At 39.1% G+C, this 22,126-nt stretch overlaps 2 protein-coding genes across 4 annotated transcripts in view; one reads left to right on the top strand and one right to left on the bottom strand.

Moving 5' to 3' along the window:
• The window catches only part of TFB1M (transcription factor B1, mitochondrial), a 52,282-nt gene that overhangs the window by 15,095 nt on the left and 15,061 nt on the right, over window positions 1–22,126 (bottom strand). For all 3 annotated transcript variants that reach the window (XM_026649750.2, XM_026649749.2, XM_026649752.2), the window contains exons 5-6: window positions 16,541–16,692; window positions 12,383–12,502 (exon numbers count right to left, since the gene is read on the bottom strand). In XM_026649750.2, the coding sequence (XP_026505535.1) occupies window positions 12,383–12,502; window positions 16,541–16,692 (272 nt within the window). The remainder of the gene's footprint in view (window positions 1–12,382; window positions 12,503–16,540; window positions 16,693–22,126) is intronic.
• CLDN20 (claudin 20) lies at window positions 2,089–2,748 on the top strand. Its single transcript, XM_024201598.1, has one exon. The coding sequence runs from the start codon at window positions 2,089–2,091 to the stop codon at window positions 2,746–2,748; it is 660 nt and encodes a 219-aa protein (XP_024057366.1).

Here is a 22,126-nt window from a genome sequence, read left to right as displayed (position 1 = left end):
TGGGGGGGGGGGGAAAGAGAAACAGATTCTTCTTAAATGAAAGCCTATTACTCACTGAATGGACTATACTGTTTTTAGAACTGTTTGGTTTTTAATTGTAGGCTTTTGTCCACAGATGATGTAGCTAATCTGTTAATCAGGCTAATGTACATTAACTCCACCTGTAAAAATAATTATTTTTTTTGTTGAATCATTTCTCTCCAGATGAATGTGCATAGTTATAATCCCATCTCCACCTCAGTAGCTAGATTTCCCCCCCCTAAAAATATCTAAGGGAGTCTTCTGGCCTTCTTACTCACATTGGGACTGATCCTGTACTACTGAAGTCAATATGAGCCTTGCCACAGACTTCCGTGAGCACAGGGTCAAGCCATATTAATCTAGATGGGATAAACCACAGATTATGGTACAGTTGGTATAAAGGTAGCAGAATCTAGCCTAAAGGTTGTATCAGAGAGATAAGGTGGGTGAGGTAATATCTTTTATTCGACCAACTTCTGTTGGTGAGAGAGACAAGCTTCTGATTTTACACAGCGCTCTTTTTCAGGCCTGGGAAAAGTACTGAGTGTGTCACACTGACACACTCAGTACCTTTCCTAGACCTGAAGAAGAGCTCTGTGCAGCTCAAAAGCTTGTCTCTCTCACCAACAGAAGTTGGTCCAATAAAAGATGTTACCTCACCCACCTTGTCTAATATCCTGACACCGACACAGCCACAACACTGCATACAATAAAGGTTATATTGTAAATTAACCCCAGGTTTTTTCTCCCAGTCTTAGTGATCTAGGGTTGCCAGTTGTAGTTGGACATATTCCTTGAGGTCTCATCACATGACATAATCTTTAATTAAATATTAATCTTTCATTCCTGGAGACTCCAGCCAATTCTGGAGGGTTGGCAACCCTATAGTGATCGGAGATGAATAAATTCAAAAGTCACTAAGAACTGATCTTTTTTCTTATTATGATAAAAACAATTGTAAATGATAATATTAAAATGACTGGGGGGAAACATTTGTTTTTCGGCCAGACACTTTATTTGGACATCAAGCTTCAATTTTAGGGAAAGATTTTTAAGGCAGAGACTTAGGGCATGATCTTGCAAGGTGCTGAGAAGCCTCGGCTCCCAAAGTCACCAGGCCTTGATGGCACTCAGCACCTAAAACTAGATTTAACAAAGAGTTACTGACTGGAATCTCTTCATGTCACAGAAATACCACAGATCCAACAGTAACAGATGTTCTATAGAACCTAAGACTGACAGATCAGTTGAATGGCAGTGCAATCATTATTTGTTTGTGCTGACAATCATAAAACTGCTGCTAAAATCCTTCATGTGCTCTGAGGACTAAAGAGAAAATTCAGAAAAGGGTTACACAAATGATAGCCTAATTGTAAATATATTCTAAATGAAGCTGACCCGTCTCTTCGCTCCTCCCCAAAAATGTGTAATTCAGTGATAGTATTATTAGACACAAGAGTGGTTGCTATTTTTAAACAAGAACATTTTAGAACCAATAGAAAATGTTATCAATATTTTTATTTTTAAAAAAATCAATTAACAGCTATATGCCAATTCCTATTACACAATTAAGGTCAAGTACTTGAAGAGTAAAATATATTGTCCCCCAGTATGTTTGCCAAATTCTATAATTTTATATACAGCATTCACTTTGCCTAATAAGCCAACGATCTGGATGCTACCATTAAACATAACTTTGGTGGAGCAAGTTTTAGCTCATGGCTTAGTCACATATGAAAGGGCAGCTCTTTCTTGTTATCGATCTCTAAAACACTGTCCATTTGTAAACGTTTATGTTCAAGTGCCTTGTGTACAGCTGCTCAGCTGTTCTGCAGGCTTCTCATCTGCTGCAGGGTCACGTTCAGATACTCATTCAGATAGCTCTTATTTTAAATGCAAGCTTTTTTGTTTCCTGATTTCGCCTTTCTTTCCCCCTGCCCTTCTCCTCCCCTCCTTTTTTTGTCACACACAGACGGCTACAGCCTTGGCTGGGAAGCTATCAGCCAGCTACATACGTTTACAACAGAAGAGGAACGGGCAGACAAAAGGTGACAGAAGATAATCATCATGGCATCAGCAGGTCTACAGTTCTTTGCTTTTATTTTAGCTTTGTTGGGTGTTTTCGGCGCCATCACAGCCACCTTACTGCCCAACTGGAAAGTAAATGCAGACGTGGGTTCAAATATCATAACAGCTATAACACAGATGCAAGGGCTCTGGATGGACTGCACATGGTACAGCACCGGGATGTTTAGCTGCACTCTGAAATATTCAGTCCTATCCCTCCCTGTCTACATCCAGGCTGCACGGACGACCATGGTCCTGTCTTGCATCCTATCAGCTTTTGGGATTTGCATCTCCACAGTAGGAATGAAGTGCACAAAGTTGGGAGGGGACAAGGACACCAAAAGCTACACTTCTTCTGCTGGAGGGGTCTGCTTCATCCTTGCAGGAATCTTTGAGTTGGTACCAACATCCTGGTACACAAGAGAGATCATTTCAAATTTTATGGACCCAACAGTCCCAGAGAGCAGTAAAAATGAACCCGGAGGAGCTGTTTATATTGGATTCATTTCAGCAGGACTTCTGTTCATTGCAGGTGTGATCTTCTGCACATCCTGTTTTAAAAAGCAGCAGGGAGCATGGATTTACCCTACTAAGCAACAACAGTTCCCAGCCACACAGCAAGAGAACAATGCAGGCTACAACCTGAAGGACTATGTGTAAATATAGTAATGTCTATCAGCTGGGTTTTTTTTGTTTACTTTAGATTTAAAAAACAACACTTAACTGTTCTTAATGTCAAGGCTGCAATTACATTTTAACAAGGTATTTTTATTTGTAATTAAAATCAGGAAAAAAAATTGTAAGAAAAAAAAGCATAAATATCTGCTGCAAGCATTTTTTTTTTTTGCTGATTTTTCAAACCAAATTCTTTGGCTTTCCAACTGAAATTTACTGAAGAGAAAGGAACCAATTCAAACAGTGCAATTAAACTAATGGTTAGTTACAGCACAGACAGTTAAACACAAAACGAAATCTATTCAGCAAATACAGGATATCAGTACTGTACCAAAATTTGTGATTTATTTATTTTTTAGAATTTCATTTTAATTATGGCACAAACAAAACCAACTCTCCCTCTATGTGAAGCCCCATGCATTGCTTTTAATCACAGCCACATCTGCCTTTCATTTACAGCTCCCAACTGCCATGGTAACTAGATTTCTTTTTAAAAAATGCAGCCACATTGTATATCGGCATATCAGGAGCTGAAGAGCTAACGCTGCCATTGAGATATTGCCAAAAATGGCCCCCAAAAATCCCCACCTGCTGTGGGTTCCATTTTTTATTTTAAAAGAAATGTCTACTAGGCAGTCTCCAACTGCTGGCAATCTACCACCAAACAACAACTGTTCGGTTTGAGGAGGAACACGACAAAAGAAGTGTCATCATGACTGAGGAAATACTTGGAAGCTTTAACCCACTGGCTACACATTTAGGCACAAGAAAAATCTGCACCCTCCCTGACTTCTATCTTCCTTCCTCTACAAAGCAAACCACTAGCCTTTAACTAATGGAGTATTTCACCTTCTGTTATTTATTCATTATTTATTGAACCCTGTAAATTTTTGGCCCTTTTAAAATTTAATTTCACAGAGCCTGATCCAACACCCGTTGAAGTCAATGGATCAAACCCACTGCAATATGCCATATACAGCAGTGGTCAATGACAGCATCTTAGTTTACAAGTACTTTGTCAGTTTAATTAACTTGGTGAATGTTTCTAAAGCCTCAGAACCTTCTTTCCAGCATGCAGAACTTATTGGACATTTGTAGGAGATGTCTCATGTCAAATATTGTCCTAGATGTTTAAAAAAAAACGATGTGAATTTGCTGATATAAGTGAGGGGATAAAAGAGGAGTGGACCTAGGTTTGAATGTCTGGGGATACGACTCTGGACAAGTTCCTCACAATTCAGTCAGGTACTAGAATATGTCTTGTTTATTCTTACACAGCTTTTTAGTGCTCAGATTATTAGCTCATGAATCATTAAAATACTATGGTAGAACTGTAGTATAAAATAGATTAATATAGTAAGCATCAAATAAAGACAAATCTGAATGATGTGGAAGGAGTGAAGCTTAATCTTTTGTTATGGGCTTTTATAAAGAGAGAAATGCTTTTGTACACACAATGACAGTGTCTATCATATATCCATTAGCTCTAAGTTACGAGAACTTGCCTTATATTATATGTTAACAGTGAGCATTTGAATTTTCTCCCTATTTTATGAAGCAGTTTGTTTTGTACCATCACTGGCAACTGTGCCAGATCAGCAGTAATTCAGTGGTGCAGACTTAGCCAGAACCACAACTGAAAAAGCCAAAGTTACTTAGGGACAGTGGCCTAGTGCACCGCAACACTCCAAGACAGTTGTATTGAGTTTATGTTGTAAAAGTATATACATTTAGGGGTGTATAGTTTTCTTAAAACACCTATATTTTTCTGGAGAACTGATTAATTAAGGTATTATTGTTTCAAAAATATTTGCATGTCAAATTTAGTTGCATGTCCTGTACTTAATCAGGAGCATCTCTAGCCTGTAAATTTAAATCAGTATTTTTTAAAAATCACCAGAGAAAACAAGAACCAAAAAAGAAGTCTTGGGAAAGACACAAAAAATATTTATTTGCATGTTGTAAGCAAAACGGAAGACTCCAATTGTTACATAAGCAGCTAAGAGAGACTCCTTTGCCAAGGCTACTTATATAGAAGAATCAGAAGTTCCTTATTTACCAATGCAAAAGCTAAGCAAGAGCTTTTTGTTTAACTCACAACAAGCGCCTCAACAACTTTCCAAGAGAAAAAAAAAAAAAGCAGCTCCACATCCAGTATTGGTATCTAATTAAGGTTGTATGGTAGTCAAACTCTCAAGGATCATGGCAAGAAGTTAGAGGATAAATCTACAAGACAGCAGGAGTCATAAAGCAAAATGTGGCAAAAGGAGTGTGAAAAATAGCTGCAATGTTTTTGTCTGCTGATTTCTGTTTCTTTTGCTCTTGAAATAGTCACTATTTGCTTTAGTTTAGAGAAAAATATTCAATAAATAGAAGCTTAACTTTAAGCATGTCGTCTTTTTTGAAGGGTACTAATCAGAGAAAGACAGGGGATTACAGGACATCATTCTGATCAACCCATTGCCAGCTAACAGCCTATCGACACTCTGTGAGCCAGATTCTCAGGTGGTGAAGCTCTATTTAACATAGGAGAGTGGGAAGCAACAGGGATCCTGTTACAGCTACCTGATTCAGGAGGCTGGTTTGCAGTAGCCCCAGTTTTGGGTACACCAATGCTGCCATGCCCTCAACTTTGCTGGAGAGGAGGGGATGACCAGCACCAAGTTGGGATTTTGGCCCCAGCTCTAGGTTTTCCTCATTTGCTCTCGGTTCACACATTACCACTATAAAAGGGAGCTAGCACTCACTGATATTACTTTATAAAAACTGAAAGTTGGAGGGAGTAAATGGCCAACAAAACAACAGGTCTTTAAAAAAATAATTGTAGATGTTTAGTGCCCCTGACTGACCGTAGTCTTTTCTCCATGCTGGCAGTAAGAAGTTCCAGGTAGCTTTGAGCGTAATTAGCAATGTGTGACACACAGAGGCTCAAGATGCAGAGGAAATGCAGGGGCGGGGAGAACACAAGTGGGGGAGAGAAGATTAAGAGCAAAGAATCTGGGAGACAACAAGGCTGGAGGAAAAACAATGCAGCCCAAAAGAGGAGACAAAGACAGACAAAGACCTAGAAATGGGCTAAGGCAGGGGAGAGCAGTCTCTCCAGAAGAGCTCTGCAGGCGAGTTAGAGAAGTTGGCCAGAGTTTTGAACTCCCTCCTCCTTCCTGAGAAGTACTGGTCTGTCTCCCCTTCCTTTCTGGCAGTTCAGGGGATCTCCCACTGGGAGGAAGGGGAGAGGATACAGGACTGACCCCAGGGGTACTTTATACGACCCTGTTATCTTCAGGCTGCCTGTACTGTCCCTTGAGCTGCTTCTGCTGGGATATGAAATTACAAGAGAAGGTAGAGGGTAAACTCATACATTGTCCGCCCTCTAGAACACTGATAGAGAGAGATGCACAGCTGTTTGCTCCCCCAGGTATTAATCACTTACTCTGGGTTAATTAATTAACCAAAGTGATTTTATTAAGCATAAAAAGTAGGATTTAAGTGGTTTCAAGTAATAACAGACAGAACAAAGTAAGTTACCAAGCAAAATCAAACAAAACATGCAAGTCTAAGCCTAATACATTAAGAAACTGAATACAGGTAAATCTCACCCTCAGAGATGTTCCAATAAGCTTCTTTCTCAGACTAGACTCCTTCCTAGTCTGGGCCCAATCCTTTCCCCGGTACATTCCTTGTTAGGTTCAACAGGCACATTAGGTGAAAAGCAGGAGCTCTCTCACAACTAGGACCTCCCTTTGTTCTCTTCCACTCCCTTTTATAGCTTTGGCACGAGGCGGGAATCTTTTGTCTCTCTGGATCCCCACTCCTCCTTCTAAATGGAAAAGCACCAGGTTTAAGATGGATTCCACCATTCTTCCTGGGCTGGCTTACAAGAACACAGGAAGGCTTGCAGGTAAACAAACCCATTCACAGTTCATTGATTCTGAAGGACCCTTAATGGCTTCCACTTAATGTGTTTACATCAGTAATACAAGTTTATATCTTATTCTCCTAACTCCAGACATAGAAATAATACATGCAAACAAATAGGATGAACACACTCAGTAGATCATAAGCTTTGTAATGATACCTTACAAGAGACCTTTTGCATGAAGCATATTCCAGTTACATGATATTCACACTGAAACATTTTCATAAAACATATGAAGTGCAACATCACAGAGGGAGAGGGCAAATTTTTATGAGCTTGCACTGTGCAGCTCTCTCTATACAGCGCAAGACAATATTATTTTGGGTTTACAACCCAGAGGGGGTGTGCACTTCAGTGCTGGGCAATTTCTTACCTGAATCTCCCCATAGAGAGCTGCTTGCAGACTCTGTGTGATTCTACAGCTGGTTCGTCCCTACCTGTGTGTGCGCGCTGCCAGAGGCCGGAAAGCCTGATTCAGTAAAAGAGGGAGAGGGAGCCTCGGCTAGTGGAGCAGGCAGGCTCAGTGAAACCCCAGCACATCAGGTGGCAGTGGCAGAGTGTGTGAGTGAGAGAGAGAGAGAGAGTGTGTGGTTCCAACCCGTCACAAAATATATTTAAACAAACTGACCCAGCTCCAACATTTTGGCATGTACTGATAAAACTCCATTGTTTGGCAATGTTAGATGTGTCATTTGCTTGAGGTTTCTTTAAAAACTCTTCAACATTACAGGACAATTTTTGATATACCAATACATTGTTACGGAAAGGACTGGGATTTCACAAGGGTAACTTGTGACCAGCTCTGGCTCATCCCTCGGAATGGGATTGTAAAACATTTAAAACAACAAACTTTAGAAATATGCATAGATATTTCATTAAATCAGTTATTTCCTTTAGTTAAGAGACCTTGCTATTTTCAGTAAGCAGTTTTCAAATCACAGTCCAAAAGAATGGTTTACTTTAGAAATAAGAAGAGGGGGGAAAATACTCACTTATTGAAACAGATTTCCCCACTGCCATCAGACAACATTAATAATTTGCATTATTCTAAGCCTTGTCAGTGGTAGTGCTTCACTCAGTTGCCTCCAGCCTCAATTTACTCCAATGCTGCTATACACTGAGCAGCCCTAAAATATTTCTGAACAGCATGTGAGTAGCACTGTAGCAGCTGAACTGGGAGTTGATCAGACTGATTTATATACTGTAGTTTCACTAATGCTCTGTTGCAGCTAAGCATCCCCCTTATGCCCGAGGATCACTTTCCTGATATTTTGTTTTTAAACTTTCTCTCTAAATGTTTACTCATGTTGGAGAATAACAGTTTTTATTTTTTTGGTTGGGTACAGCAAAGTTAGATAATTTATTTTTTTAAGCAATTGCGTAAGGGAGAGAGTGCACTAGGACATAGGGTTTGTTTTTTTTTAAGGCAGGTTTTTTTAACAGGTAAACAATTTCAGCAAGCATTTATACCTTTTGTTACAGACAATAATAAGCAACAGCTGCATTTTGTTGATACATAGGTCATTTTGATATTTAATTTTTTTTATTTATTTAGACTTTAGTCTACATTTTACATTTACATATTATTTACACAAGGCTGCAGCAGGGTAATCAAAGCCAAAAAAATAAAAAACATTTAAATTTGTTTTTGGGTAACAGATAGCAAATAAAAAATTTTAATAAAAAAAAAAAAAAAACAAAAAAAAAAAAGTTACACCTTATGTAAAAATTAATATAACTAGTGTTATAAAAATTAAATGATAAAAAATGTGCATTTTCCCCAGAACATGTGCAGTATATATTATAGCAAAAATAAAAAAAATGCAAACTTACCATGCTATTTAATTAAAATCATATTGGGCTCTAAGGGGCACTATAAGTAATGTTTTCTTTCAAATCACTATGTGTTTAAAAGCAAAAGTTAAAAATAAAAGGCAATCAAAAGTCTAAAAAAGTTAAGTGTGTCCTTTTTTTAAGTAAAAATCTTTAAGCTGTAAATAGCTTTAAATCCAAAAGCAAGCCAAAAAGCATCTGTACTAATGCAAATTATCTAACTAATAAGGTAAAAGCCACTAAAACCTGGGCTGCCTATAAAACAAATACAAAAAAATATGGGGTAATTCCTGTGTTTTGCCTAAAATAACAAAAGTATTTGTATATAAAAAAAAATATTTTAAGCAATGACTGACTGTCCAAAAGGGGTAGACCTCTGTTCTTTTGTCTTTCAAATAAAAAAAAACAAAAACAAAAAACGAATGCCAGCTAAACAGCATTCAACGTACCTTGCATTTACTGGCACAATAAAAATTATTTCTGTGTTCTATGTCCTGTCTTGTGGTGTTTGTCTTGTGGCCAAAATTGTTGTTTAATTTTATTTAATTTTGAATTACTGTTCTATGAAAATATTAAATAAAAAAAGCAAATACTTATTTTATTCAACTTAAAATACAAAATGTTTAAATAAATCAAAAAAATGTAATATACTAAAGACTAATACATTTGCTTAAATAAAAAAAAAAACTTCATTGGCCAAATCTTTTAATTAAAAAAAATTGTTGTTAAAATTTGCATACCAACAGTCTTTAAAAGCAAAAACATAAAAGGTTAACCCACTCCCCATTTTGCACATGGAATCCTTCTGGCTACCTCAAATTTCTAGCCCAGGGGTAGGCAACCTTTCAGAAGCGGTGTGCCGAGTCTTCATTTATTTACTTTAATTTAAGGTTTCACGTGCCGGTAATACATTTTAACGTTTTTTAGAAGGTGTCTCTCTATAAGTCTATATATTATATAACTAAACTATTGTTGTATGTAAAGTAAACAAGGTTTACAAAATATTTAAGAAGCTTCATTTAAAATTAAATTAAAATGCTGATCTTAGGCCACCAGCCCGCTCAGCTCGCTGCCAGCCTGGCGTTCTGTTCACCTAGGCCGGCAGCGGGCTGAGTGGGGCCTGACCTCTGAAGCCCCCCACCCCCTCCCAGAAGGGTGGGTGTGGGGGGCTTCAGAGGTCAGGGCAGAGGGCTGGGGGCGTGTGGAGGTGCAGGGCAGAAGGTTGGGGGCATGGGGGGCTTCAGAGGTCAGGACAGAGGGCTGGAGGGGTGTGGGGGGTGCAGGGCAGAAGGCTGGGGGTGGGGTGGGTAAGGGCAGAGGGCTGGGGTGTGTGTGGAGGTGTAGGGCAGAAGCTGGGTGTGTGGGGGGGTGCAGGGCAGAGGGCTAGGGTGCTCGGTTCATGGGGGTGCTCCCAGTCCCCTGCCCTGAGCGGCTCATGGCAGGGGGCTGGAAGGGATATGTCCTGTTCCACCCCCTGCCCCAAGGCCCAGTCCCTACCTCTTCTCTGCCTCCTTTACCCAAGGCCGGCTTTAGCAATGGGCCGCGGGGCTGCTGCGCGCCGGCTGGAGCTCCGGCTGGGAGAGCGGGGCCGCGGGGCTTTTGCGGAGCAGCCATGCTGCCACTCCTTCCCCCCTCCCTTTGCAAGGGCCAGCGCAGGGAAGGAGAGGAGGAGGGGCAGGAAAGCAGGCTGCATCACGGCTGGGGGAAGAAGCGGGGGAGCTTGGCTGCTGCAGGACGAAGCTTCTGCCTCCTGCCCCAGCAGGGGAGAGCGGTGGGAGGGGGGGCTGAGTGCGGCTGGGGGTCGGAACCGCGGCAGGCAGCCGCGTGCCATTCAAAAATCGGCTCACGTGCCGTAGGTTGCCGACCCCTGTTCTAGCCAAAAAGCTATTAAAAAAATAAAAAAAAACCTACTATTGAACACCAAAGGTTGTACCAAGTAAACTCCTCAAAAGTAGGTGTGCTTGTCCTGGCTGGTTGCGCCAAAGCTCTGTATATAAATTATTTTACTAAAAAAAAAAAAATATGTATATAACATACATTAAATAATAAAACGAATGTACGATATAATGGCAATGTATAAATGTTCATTATTAAAAATATATATAAATAAAAAGTAAAAGTTACTTTTATAAATTAAAAAAAGCCAAAACTTAAAAAAAAAAAAAAAAAGTAGCTAGCAACCTCAGTCCAAAAATAAGGCGCTGGCCCCATTCAAGGACACTGCCCACAGCTAAAACTTGGCTAACAATCAAAAAAAAGGGGGGCTTAAATGTGCCCAAGCAGTTGTAAAATCTGCAAAACACTGCCAAGCATTAATAAAATGTGTCCTAGTGCACTCTCTCCCTTTATGCAATTGCTTAAAAAAATAAAATAAAGTATCTGACTTTGCTGTACCCTACCAAAAGAGTAAGAACTGTGTTATTCTCCGACAATTTGGGGGCTCGTCCAGGATGGCAACGCCTGCTGAGACAGTGGCAACTGATGCGGACCGTTCCCCTTTAAACCCCATGGCGCCACAATAGAGGTAGGAGACCTTTTAAAATCTCTATTGGGGTATCGGAGGAGGACTGTCCGTGCGGCTGTCTGTCCCTGTTGGGCTTACGCCATCTGAACTTATTGACTAGTGCAGCAAGATCAAATGCAGAGCGGTGCTGGGGAACTGTTTTGCCGCCACCAATAAGGTTAATGCATAAGGAAAATGCATTAGGTATGCACCAGTGCTGAGGGGTTGTTACCGCCTCATAGTGTATTAAGTCCGGACATAAAGTACACTCATATCCCAATCAAATGTTTTACAGTTGCTCACTGGCTATTAATCTGCTTAAGGAATATTTTCATTTCATATTCTGTCACTAAATACTTTAAAACTATTTTATTGATTCCCACAAAGATGTTTATTGCTGGATGAAACTTTAGAATCAATGTGCTGTCACTGTTCAGCATTAATGAATGCAGTACAAAGTGGTATAGAGCCCATATAATGTATTTTGCTTTGAGGATCTTCCTCAGAGAAAAAGTATAAGTACAAAACTGTGTGCTCTCAAAACTGTACCATTCTAATTGTGGAAGCACTGATCTGATTCCATCAATAAAGGTTGTCTATTTAAAGGAGAAAAATTAATCAAAAGAAGGGAAATCTGATTGGCCCAGCAGATCCAGCTAGTCCAATATCCTCTTTCAGAAGTGACTAGTACCAGATGCTCCAAAGCAAGATACAAGAATCATCAAAGTAGACAATTACGGAATAGCTTATCCATAGCAGAACAATTTTCTTGACCCTCTCACTTAGTGGCTTGTTTATTCCCTGAAACATGACAATCTGTATCCCTTCTTTAAAAATATCAGATCTAATGTCACTGTGAATGTTATCCACATAAATGTTTAACCCGATTTTGAGTCCCACTAAACTCTTGGCCTCAGTGATACCTTGTGACAGTCAGTTCCACAGGTTAACTCTATGTGATGTAAAAGATATTTCCTTTTATCAATTTTAAATTTACCATGTTTCAATTTCACTGAGTGTTTCCCATGTTCTTTTATTTAACTTCTTTATACCATCGCCTCTGTAAACAGTCACAACCTTTTCAAGCTCTCCTCGTATGGAAGACTTTCCATGCCTCCTGTCATTTTATTACTCATCTCTGATTGCAGAAATACAGTAGGCTATGTCTTTTTCAGGATCAGGTCCACATTGCTTTTGGCCTTGATCATGAAAGGTGCTGTGTGCCCTCAACTCCCACTCATTCCAATGGCTTTAAGCATCTCTCAGGATCAGTCCTTTTTGTACAAGTTGCGGTTACTATAAAGAATTAGATGAAACTGTAGCATGTATCTCCTGCTAGCAAAGTCAACGCACAAAGGATGACTCACCTCTGGTTTCGGAACAAAGGCTCGACCTGGAATTGTGAAACAGTTTTGAACAGTGCAGAGGTACTGAGACATGATGGACAGTCTGCTACGTTGCTTGCTTCCTGTGGTGGCTGTGAGCCTCTATGGGATAATCAGAGTGTCATTTATAAGTCAATGAATCCAGACTGACCAAGTGGAAAGAATATTCAAGCTCTATCAACTTGCAGCTTAATCTAAGGTAAGGATATTTAAAACCAAGAGTAACAAAAAAATATATATATTTTTTTTTTTTAAAAAGGCACCCTCTTAAAAGTAAATACAAAGATCAAAAATAACGTTCAAACCCTCTAAAGTTTTTCTAACATGCCTATCAAAGTATCTGAATTACATACAATTTATTGCCCCAAACCTGTAGTTAAATCTGCACAGGTGGTTCCCTGGACTTCTGTGGAGCTTCACTGATATACGGTAAGAAACGGTTCTGGGAGCCACCTGAACAGATCTGCTTGTAGGGCTCATGCTGAAGACGGAATTGGGTGACAATGTTCTCAAAGCCTCTTTTGTTCCCAATGTCCATGTTTGGGTGTTTATTTTTCTGGTCTTTTTTAATTCTTGCTAGATCAAATATTAGTCAAATGAGGTTCTCACAGACTCAGTATAAGGAAGCAAATAAAAGTATTATTCCCTGTAAATCCATCTGCACTTATTACAAAGATAAGGCTGATTTTTCCCTCCTCAATAACTGGATGACATTTTTAAAATATTGTTAAATGAAACAGTTTAATAAAAATGAGGGAACAAATCTTCAAATGTTTTTCACTTAAAATTCAGCTCTAAAGATCTCTTAATTTCCAAAAAAAGTCCCAAAAAGACTTACAAAGCCACAATTACTAGTTTTGTAAATGACCACCACAATAGTTGTGAATTATTGGAAACTAAGTATAATGGAGCTAGGAATGAAACAGTGTTGCGGGTCACATAATGAACAATCAGGTTGAGAAATAATATTGAGTGGAGTAGGTGGAAATGTAACCTCTATCTGCTGTTGGTGCCTCTGTTTGCAGTTGGGAAACACGCCATAGGGTACCTCCCTTGCTAAGCTACAGAAACACATGGGAATTTTTTCATACACTTTTCAATAAGTCCTAACGTCAGTTCAACTGAACTGGTATGAAAACATGAGGAAGCAGTAGGATAAAGAAGGCTCCTGTGACTTCCAGATATTTTAGTTAAAAGTGGTAAAAATTGGTCCTGTCTACACTACAGTGCTCATGATCTGGTAAGAATTGTGTTTTGTATATTTAGCCAGTGTAGACAAGACCTCAAGGTATTTGTACAAAGAGTGACAAGTACAGAATGCCACCGAACATTAGAAGTGGCCCTTATTGCACTGAAATATCGTAAGGTGATTCATGTCCTCATTTGTCACATCACCTTTGTTTTCACAATATATACAGATGAAAAAGAGGACATGGATATCTGATGGCAATAGCTGCATCCAATGTGCCCTCCAGTGAACACAGTACCATTGAAATGTTGGCATGGCTAACTGAAGCCTTGCATACACTAGGAAATTGAACTGTTGCGGAAAACCCCTGTCCTGACACTACAGATGGTTTAAGTGCTAATGTAGAAAAAATACAAAATCATTTTCAATGCTATTTCAGAAAGAGATCATAACATTTGATTTTGTTTGGTCCACACTAGCACTTAAACCACTTCAGTCATTTCATTTCAACAACAGTTCAACTTCCCTGAAAACACCAGGCAAGAAAATGCAAGTTATGTGCCACAAAGTTGTACAAAGACGTTTTACTGTCAGAATCTGTATCATCACTTTTTTTCTTGCGGTTGCCCTTTTTCGTCTTTCAAGCTTCTCATTCCATCTAAAATCCATATATGGGCAATGTCTGATTTTGTGCCACGTAAAAAACAACAGTAATAAGTATTTTTGGTCACACTTTTTTTTTCTTCCAACAAAAATAGAAATTCTGTTTACTAGTATCTTTCATCTGATGATCTAAACATGTATCTCCATACACCTCGGTGAATCTGGCTAAGTGTTGTTATTCCTGTTCTTCTACTAGTGCATTTTAAGTATTTATAAGACACCTATATCCTGGAAATCTACATCCAATTTTTACAAACAGTTAAACAGAGGAAGAAAGGTGAAACAACTTGCCTAAGGCCTAAACAGAGAGTGGCAGATCCAGGAATAAAACCTAGAAATTCTGACTCCCAGTTTCCTAACTGACCATAAGGTAACCTGTTTCTTTTTACTGAAGGTAGTGTATTTCCCAAAAAGGCATACCAACTCATATAAATAAAGGAAATGTGAACCATAACACTGAAAGGCTTTGATCTTCTCTTTTATAAAATATTCATTGGAATCACACACATTTAAATAAACGAGAAACCAAGAAACACAAGATCCTACAGTGTAAACACAACAACAACCACCACCGACTCATTCCATGACCTTGAGAACATCACTCCACTTTATAATGTTCAGTCTTTTCAGCTTTCTAAATACAAGGAACTTAACTGGTATGCTATTTTGCATGTCATTTGAGCTATGTTGGGTGCAGAAACACTATAATCTGCATGTCATGTTGGAAAAAAAACCCCTAAAGGCACATACATCTGGTTATAGCTATATAAAGTACGGAGTGTTTCTATGTTCTCAATTCTCTTTGTAATTCTTTTTTGTTGCTATCACAGCATTCCACATCTTTCCACTTTATACTTTAAAGCCTAGTCTATTAGCCATTTTTAATGTTTAGGCTAATAGCTCTTATGTTATGAAGTATTTTGGGAAAAAGAACTGGATCTTTTGTGCCAGAAATCACTTGAACTCAGCGATGATAAAAGGCGGCTGCTTTATTTCACATTCACAATATACAGACTACTTGTCCCAGATGTTCTCTACAGCCATCTACTGGAACCACTTAAGTATTTATCTCGAACCCTGTTCTCGCAAAAACTGCAGTAAATGTAGCAGAATGATGGGAGCTCTAGGTATCGGAGTAACGTTCTAGGTACCCGAAATAACAGCAGAGATTTAATTTATGGCATACAATCACTGTATTTCTCATTTACACAATTCACAAAAGACCCTGCAGGTAAAACTTAACGTCTAACCTGGTTTTCAGTTTGGAGAAGCTACTTTAACCTTTTGAGTGCAACACATAGAATATACACTCAGGTAACAAACAAAACTGAATACTTGCAGAACAATGAAGTGGTTGAGAAAATGGTAATCTGGTTTTCTCAAACACTGATAATGAAATAAACTATAAAAAAAATGTCTGAGGGCATTGTACAGTGAGTCAGCTGATTATCAGTTGACCCAGAAACATCTGAGAGAGTCTGTGGAGAGCAGGCAGATCAATTTCACTTTCATCAAGTTTCTCAGTTTTCAAATTAAATGTAACCAGTCAAAAACTGCTCCAGCAGTTCTTAGAATTGGAAATTGATTTGGTGCATTCAATTTTATTCTTGACAGGGTATGGTGAAGAGATTGGCAATGGTCCCATTCAGATTTCTGGCATCAAGATCATATTCAGGAAAGCAAAGACCAGCGTCTATGGGCTCCACTGACAAGAAATTCCCTATGTTTGAAGTGTTTAATCATTGGTGGGAATCAGTGATTGACATTTCAAATCTGAAAAATCTTCTGTTAGCAAGGGAGGTCTAAAATAAAGCAGGGTAAAATATTACTTACAAGATGAAGTGCTAACTCAAAATGTCACGTCAGCTGATGAGGAAGGAAATAGTTGAAGACAGAAAAGGAGCATGCTGTGGAAGCTACTTGGAAAGAAGCAGTCAGATTTCAAAGAAAACAAGATTGTGAAATGTTTCAATGCTTAAGGGAGATTTATCTCCCACATAAGAAGAAACTTTTTATAAACAGTGTGCAATGAAAAGAACTGAGCAGATTTTTAAAATTAATATTAAATTGTATAATTTGTAGCTAAGCATACAGAAACTTAAGCACTGTGCCAGGTTTCCAGCCTTAAAATTACCATTTCAGAGAAGTATAGACTATTAGGCAGTTTTAAAACATCCTGCAAGTCAACAAAATCTCTCTCAGCCTTTTCTCATCTACCACTAAAGTAATTAGGTGCTGAAATAATTTGTCCAATTTTACGTCTTTAATAAGCCAATAACAAAACTTACCTCTGCTACTTCCTTCTGAAAAGTCAAAGTCATCCGAGTTCTGCCATAAACAAAAGGTCCATCTCTATTGGAAACATTTTCAAGCCACCTGATGATCAGAGGAGTTGAAACACTGAACGGCAGATTTCCAATGATATGCACGTTTGGTGGATCTATAAGAATTTGAAAAGAAATCTTTTGTAAAAATAGATAGGTAAGTGGGGTAGGGTGAAAGGCTGTGGTTTTGTGGAACACAGAACACGTTCTACAATTAGAGAGGGCTGTATAGTTTGGAAGGCCTCCACCTCAGCAGAAGGGGGACTGATCTCCTTGGGGACAGGCTGGCTAGAGTAGTCAGGAGGGAATTAAACTAATAGCAAAAGGGGAGGGTACAAAGGAGGAAGATATGAGCCCTCAGAACAAAAATCAAGATGTTGAGAACAAAATTTATTCAAGAAACCAAAGAACGTAAACAGAAAAAAAATCTTGAATTGCCTATACACTATGCTAGGAGTCTAGGTAACAAACAAGAGAAACAGAAAATGCTCACTTATGAGCATAAATTTGATCTAGCTGGTATTACTGAAACCTGGCGGAATGATTCACATGATTGGAATGTTAAATCAATGGTTATGACCTATTTAGGAAGGATCAAATGGGAAAAGTGGGAGTGGCACTATGTAAAAAGTAGCATTACTTATTTCCACGTCCCTAATAACGCAGAAGAAAATTATCTTGAATGCTTATGGCTCAATGTCCTAAAAGACAAAGCACAAGATGGCATAGTAGTTGATGACTGCTACAGACCACCACATCATACTGGGGAACAGGATGACTGCCTACTTATGCACTCATCTATAATATGTCGGAACAAAAACTTATCATGGGGGACTTCAATTTGAGTGACATATGCTGGAGGTCTCATGCTGCCAGTACTAAAACATCCTTGGAATTTCTAAACATTATAGATGACAATTTCCTAATTCAAAAAGTGTTGCAGCCAAGATATTAGATAATTTTTTCACATCTTAGCTCAGAGAGCATTATATATTACACTGCTCTACAGCCAAAATGCTTCTGAAATAAATGCAGTCAAACTTTACTAATTCTGGGTCACTGAGAACGAAAATGATGCTTAAAATTGTTGATTGGCTCTAGTTTTAAGATATGCTATTGGGTCAGTATATACGGCCCTTGACTTGGGAATGGCGGAGGATAAGTGAGTTATAAAGGGAAGGGATCTCAATTTAAACCAGAAATGACTAAAATATATATCTGACTGGATCTATGAATAAATCTATGACTGAGTTTGGACAGTACTTGCTTTTTAGGCAAAACAATGAATGATGCAATCTGAAGCTGGTATTGCGTCATACATGATATGAATTGCATCATGTTATTCCTAGAAGTCATGGATGATGCAATCATAACGAAGCTTACATCACTCTGCTGAACAAATTGCCCTATATCAGCTCTAGAAATCATAGTGTCGTGCTCTCTTATTTGTCAGTGTTTGATTTTGCAAAGGGACACATTTCTGTTTAGCCAAAGGGAGCAGAAATGCCTCGTACTTGTGTGAACAGTGCAGATAACTTCTGCTATGTTTGTGGTGAAGTGACTTTTGCATCACAAAAGCGCAGTATAACCTCTATGGTTAAGAAAGCCTATCACCTTTATTTTGGCTGCAAAATTGGAGATCAGGACAAGAGGTGGGCCCCACACATATGCTGCCACACTGGTGCAACAAATCTTCGCCAGTGGTTGAACAGGAAAAGGAAATCTATGCCTTTTGCAGTGCCAATGATTTGGAGAGAGCCAACAGATCATACCAGCAATTGTTACTTCTGCATGGTGCCTCCAGTTGGGAAAGGTGTGTCAAAGAAGAAAAAGTGGACTGTGCATTATCCAAACATTCCATCAGCTATACGCCCAGTACCCCACGGAGAAGGACTGCCGCTTCCTGATGCACCAGAATCAGTCTCACTTGAGTCAGACAAGGAAGAGGAAGAGGATGAAACTTCTGGTCCTGAACCATCAATGTCACAGGACCCACATTTTCTCCCATCCTCCTCCTCTGAACCACACCTCATAACACAAGGTGAACTGAATGACCTTGTCAGGGATTTGGAACTACCCAAGAGTAAGGCAGAGCTGTTGGGCTCCAGACTACAGCAGTGGAATCTCCTGGCAGGTGATGTCAGGGTTTCCATGTTCCGTGACCGTCAAAAGAATCTTGTCCCATTCTTCTTCAGGGAAGGTGATCTTGTAGCCTGCAACAACATCGATGGTGTGATGGCAGCCCTCAACATCGTTCACGATCCAGATGAGTGGAGACTGTTCATTGATTCATCGAAGACGAGTCTTAAAGCTGTTTTACTGCATAATGGCAATGTTTTGCCATCAATTCCAGTTGGTCATGCAGTCCATATTAAGGAAACCTATGACAACATGAAACAACTTTTGAGGTGCATAAACTATGACCAACATCAGTGGCAGCTTTGTGGCGATTTGAAGGTTGTTGCTCTCTTGCTTGGTCTGCGGACTGGATACACAAAGTACTGCTGTTTTCTCTGCGAATGGGATAGTCGTGCAAGAGATTCCCACTACATCTAGAAAGATTGGCCACTCCGACAGTCATTGGAGCCTGGGAGGAAAAGTGTTCAGCATCCACCACTTGTTGAATCAAGGAAGATTTTGTTACCACCCTTAAACATCAAGCTGGGTCTGATGAAGAACTTTGTCAAGGCCATTGACAAAACACAAGCAGCTTTCAAGTACCTCCGTGGAAAATTTCCAAGGTTCAAAGTGAAGCTAAGATAAAGGTAGGTGTCTTTGTTGGTCCTCAGATTCGTGAACTTCTTCGAGATGATGCATTTGACCATGCACTGCGTGGCAAGGAAAAGACGGCATGGAAAGCCTTCCAGTTAGTGGCAATAAATTTTCTCGGAAACAACAAGGCAGACAACTACAGGTTGTAGGTGGAAAACCTCCTCAAGGCATACAAAAGCCTTGGTTGCAACATGTCACTAAAGATACATTTTTTTGCACTCTCATCTAGATTTTTTCCCACCGAACTGCAGAGCAGTGAGCGACGAGCACGGCGAGCGATTTCACCAGGACATTGCAACAATGGAGAAACGCTATCAGGGCAAATGGAGCCCATCAATGCTTGCAGACTATTGCTGGACAGTGACAAGAGATGCTCCATTTAATGAATACAAGAGACAAGCCAAGAAGCGCCGAGTAGACACTGAATAGGACTAAACTATGTACAGAATAGTTTTTTGCCTTTTGTTTCATAATAAATTTTATTTATATAACACTTTTGCTGATTTTTAAAGTGTTACATAAACAGGACAGGTGAAATATTATCATGTAAAGCAACCATAAACACATGAAAAGACCTAGGTTTACAATTTATGATTAAAACTCTACTATCTACACAATATACAGAGACATAAAATGTAAAAACTTATATATCTTAGAAACCGTAGCCAGTTGTTTTAATTGTCATATTTTAATTCAGCACATCAAAATACATAATAAATAGCACATTTTATCTCTGAAGCAGACTACTTCTCAAAAATTGTAGACCAGTGTTATACCTTGTCCTAACAGATAAAGAGAACTGAACACAGAACTAAAAGTGAATGGTAGCTTAGGCACAAGTGATCAGGACTTTATTCCGCTTGCATGTTATAAATGTGATCAAGTCCAGACCAGTAATATTTTATATACACCTCTACCCCGATATAACGTGACCCGATATAACACGAATTCGGATATAATGCGGTAAAGCAGCACTCCGGGGGGCGGCGGAGGGGTAGGCGGGGCTGCGCACTCCGGCGGATCAAAGCAAGTTCAATATAACGCGGTTTCACCTATAGCACGGTAAGATTTTTTGGCTCCCGAGGACAGCGTTATATCGAGGTAGAGGTGTATATGTAGAGGTGTGTTCTCACACACACACACACACACACACACACACAGCTTTAACAAGGCCTATTTCACAAAACTGAAAACAATTATGAGCCAAATGAGCAGGGTCCTGGCCAAAAGAGTGTATGCTTCCCAGGATCGCACTAACAGAGGACTATTGAATAGGAGAGGTTATTTTACTTCTGTATTCGGCACTGGTGTAAGCGCTGCTGGAATACAGTGTCTAGTTCTGGTAACCACAATTCAAGAAGGAGGTGGATAAATTGGAGAGGGTTCAGTGCAGGAGAATGATTAAAGGATTAGAAAACATGCCTTACAGTGACAGACTTAAGGAGCTCAATCTAGGGAGCTTAACAAAGAGAAGGTTCAAGGGCACCATGATTACAATCCAAGTACCTTCAATCTAGCAGAGACAGATATAACACAAACCAATGGCTGGAAGTTGAAGCTAGACAAATTCAGATGAGAAATAAATGTAATGGCCAGAGTAATTAACCACTGGAACAATTTACCAAGGGTCTAGGCGGAGTCTCCATTACTAACAATTTTTAAATCAAGATTGGATATTTTTCTAAAAAGATACGCTCTAGGAATTATTTTGGGGAAATTCTATGGCATGTCCTATAGAGGAGGTCAGACTAGATGATCCCAATTGTTCCTTCCAACCTTAGAAACTACGAAGCTATAATCTAATGCATCTTGACAAAATTTGCACAAAAACAGCTTTACCCTTATTCTTCTTTTCATATGCAATAAACAATTCTGGGGACTTTCTAACATCCATCCTGAGTATCAGGTTTAGGAAAGATCGGAAAAATTATATATTGGTTTACATGAAAATCTGATGCCACCTTTGATAAAAAGGTCTGTATAGAGAATTACTTTATCTTTATGAAAAAACAGTAAATGGCAGATCAACAATTAACATACAATTCACTTATACTGAAATGACAGCTGTCAAAAAGAAGTTTTAGTAGATAGAATAATGTATAGTTTCCCAAAGGTTCAAAGGGAGGTTTCATCAATTTTGAAAGCACTATGTTCAAATCCCAAGATGGTCTAGGATTTTTTTTTACTGAAAGATATTAATTATGAAGACTTTTTAAGAACCTCTTAACTACTTTAAGAGTAAAACTAATGTGCTATCCACAGATAAATGGTATGCTGATATGGCTGAGAAGTGAACCTTCACTTAAGATAGGGCAAATATTTAATATATAATTGAATGCTGTACATAATCTATACCATACATAGAAACACACAAAAATCTTTTCCATTTATTACTATAATGTGAGACTCTTTCCTTGAATTTAACAGTATGTTTTGCACCTCTAACGACTTTTCTAACAGTTGGAGAGTCTTATTCCACCTGCCATTAAATGGAGACTAAAAATCCTGGTGACAGACAATCCCTTGTTGTAGCGTCACCAAGTCTGGTACTAATGGTAGAGATTTGATTAACACTCCAGAGAGGTGAATTAAATCTGTTTTCTGGCCCATGCTGATGGTATTCAAATTACCCTAGCTTTGTCTTGATTCATTTTATCAATTTTTGAATATGGGGAAATGGGGGAAATGTATACGAGGCCTTAACCCCAAATTATCAGAGACGCATCGATATTGAGCTCCTCTCTTTCCTTGCTCTGGAGCAAGCCTTCTGACACTTCC

The sequence above is a fragment of the Terrapene carolina genome, unplaced genomic scaffold (assembly GCF_002925995.2).
Source record: "Terrapene carolina triunguis isolate 2854851 unplaced genomic scaffold, T_m_triunguis-2.0 Scaffold85, whole genome shotgun sequence".
NCBI lineage: Eukaryota > Metazoa > Chordata > Testudines > Emydidae > Terrapene > Terrapene triunguis.
Note: the sequence above shows the minus strand (reverse complement) of the source record. Positions and strands in the feature narration are given on the sequence as shown.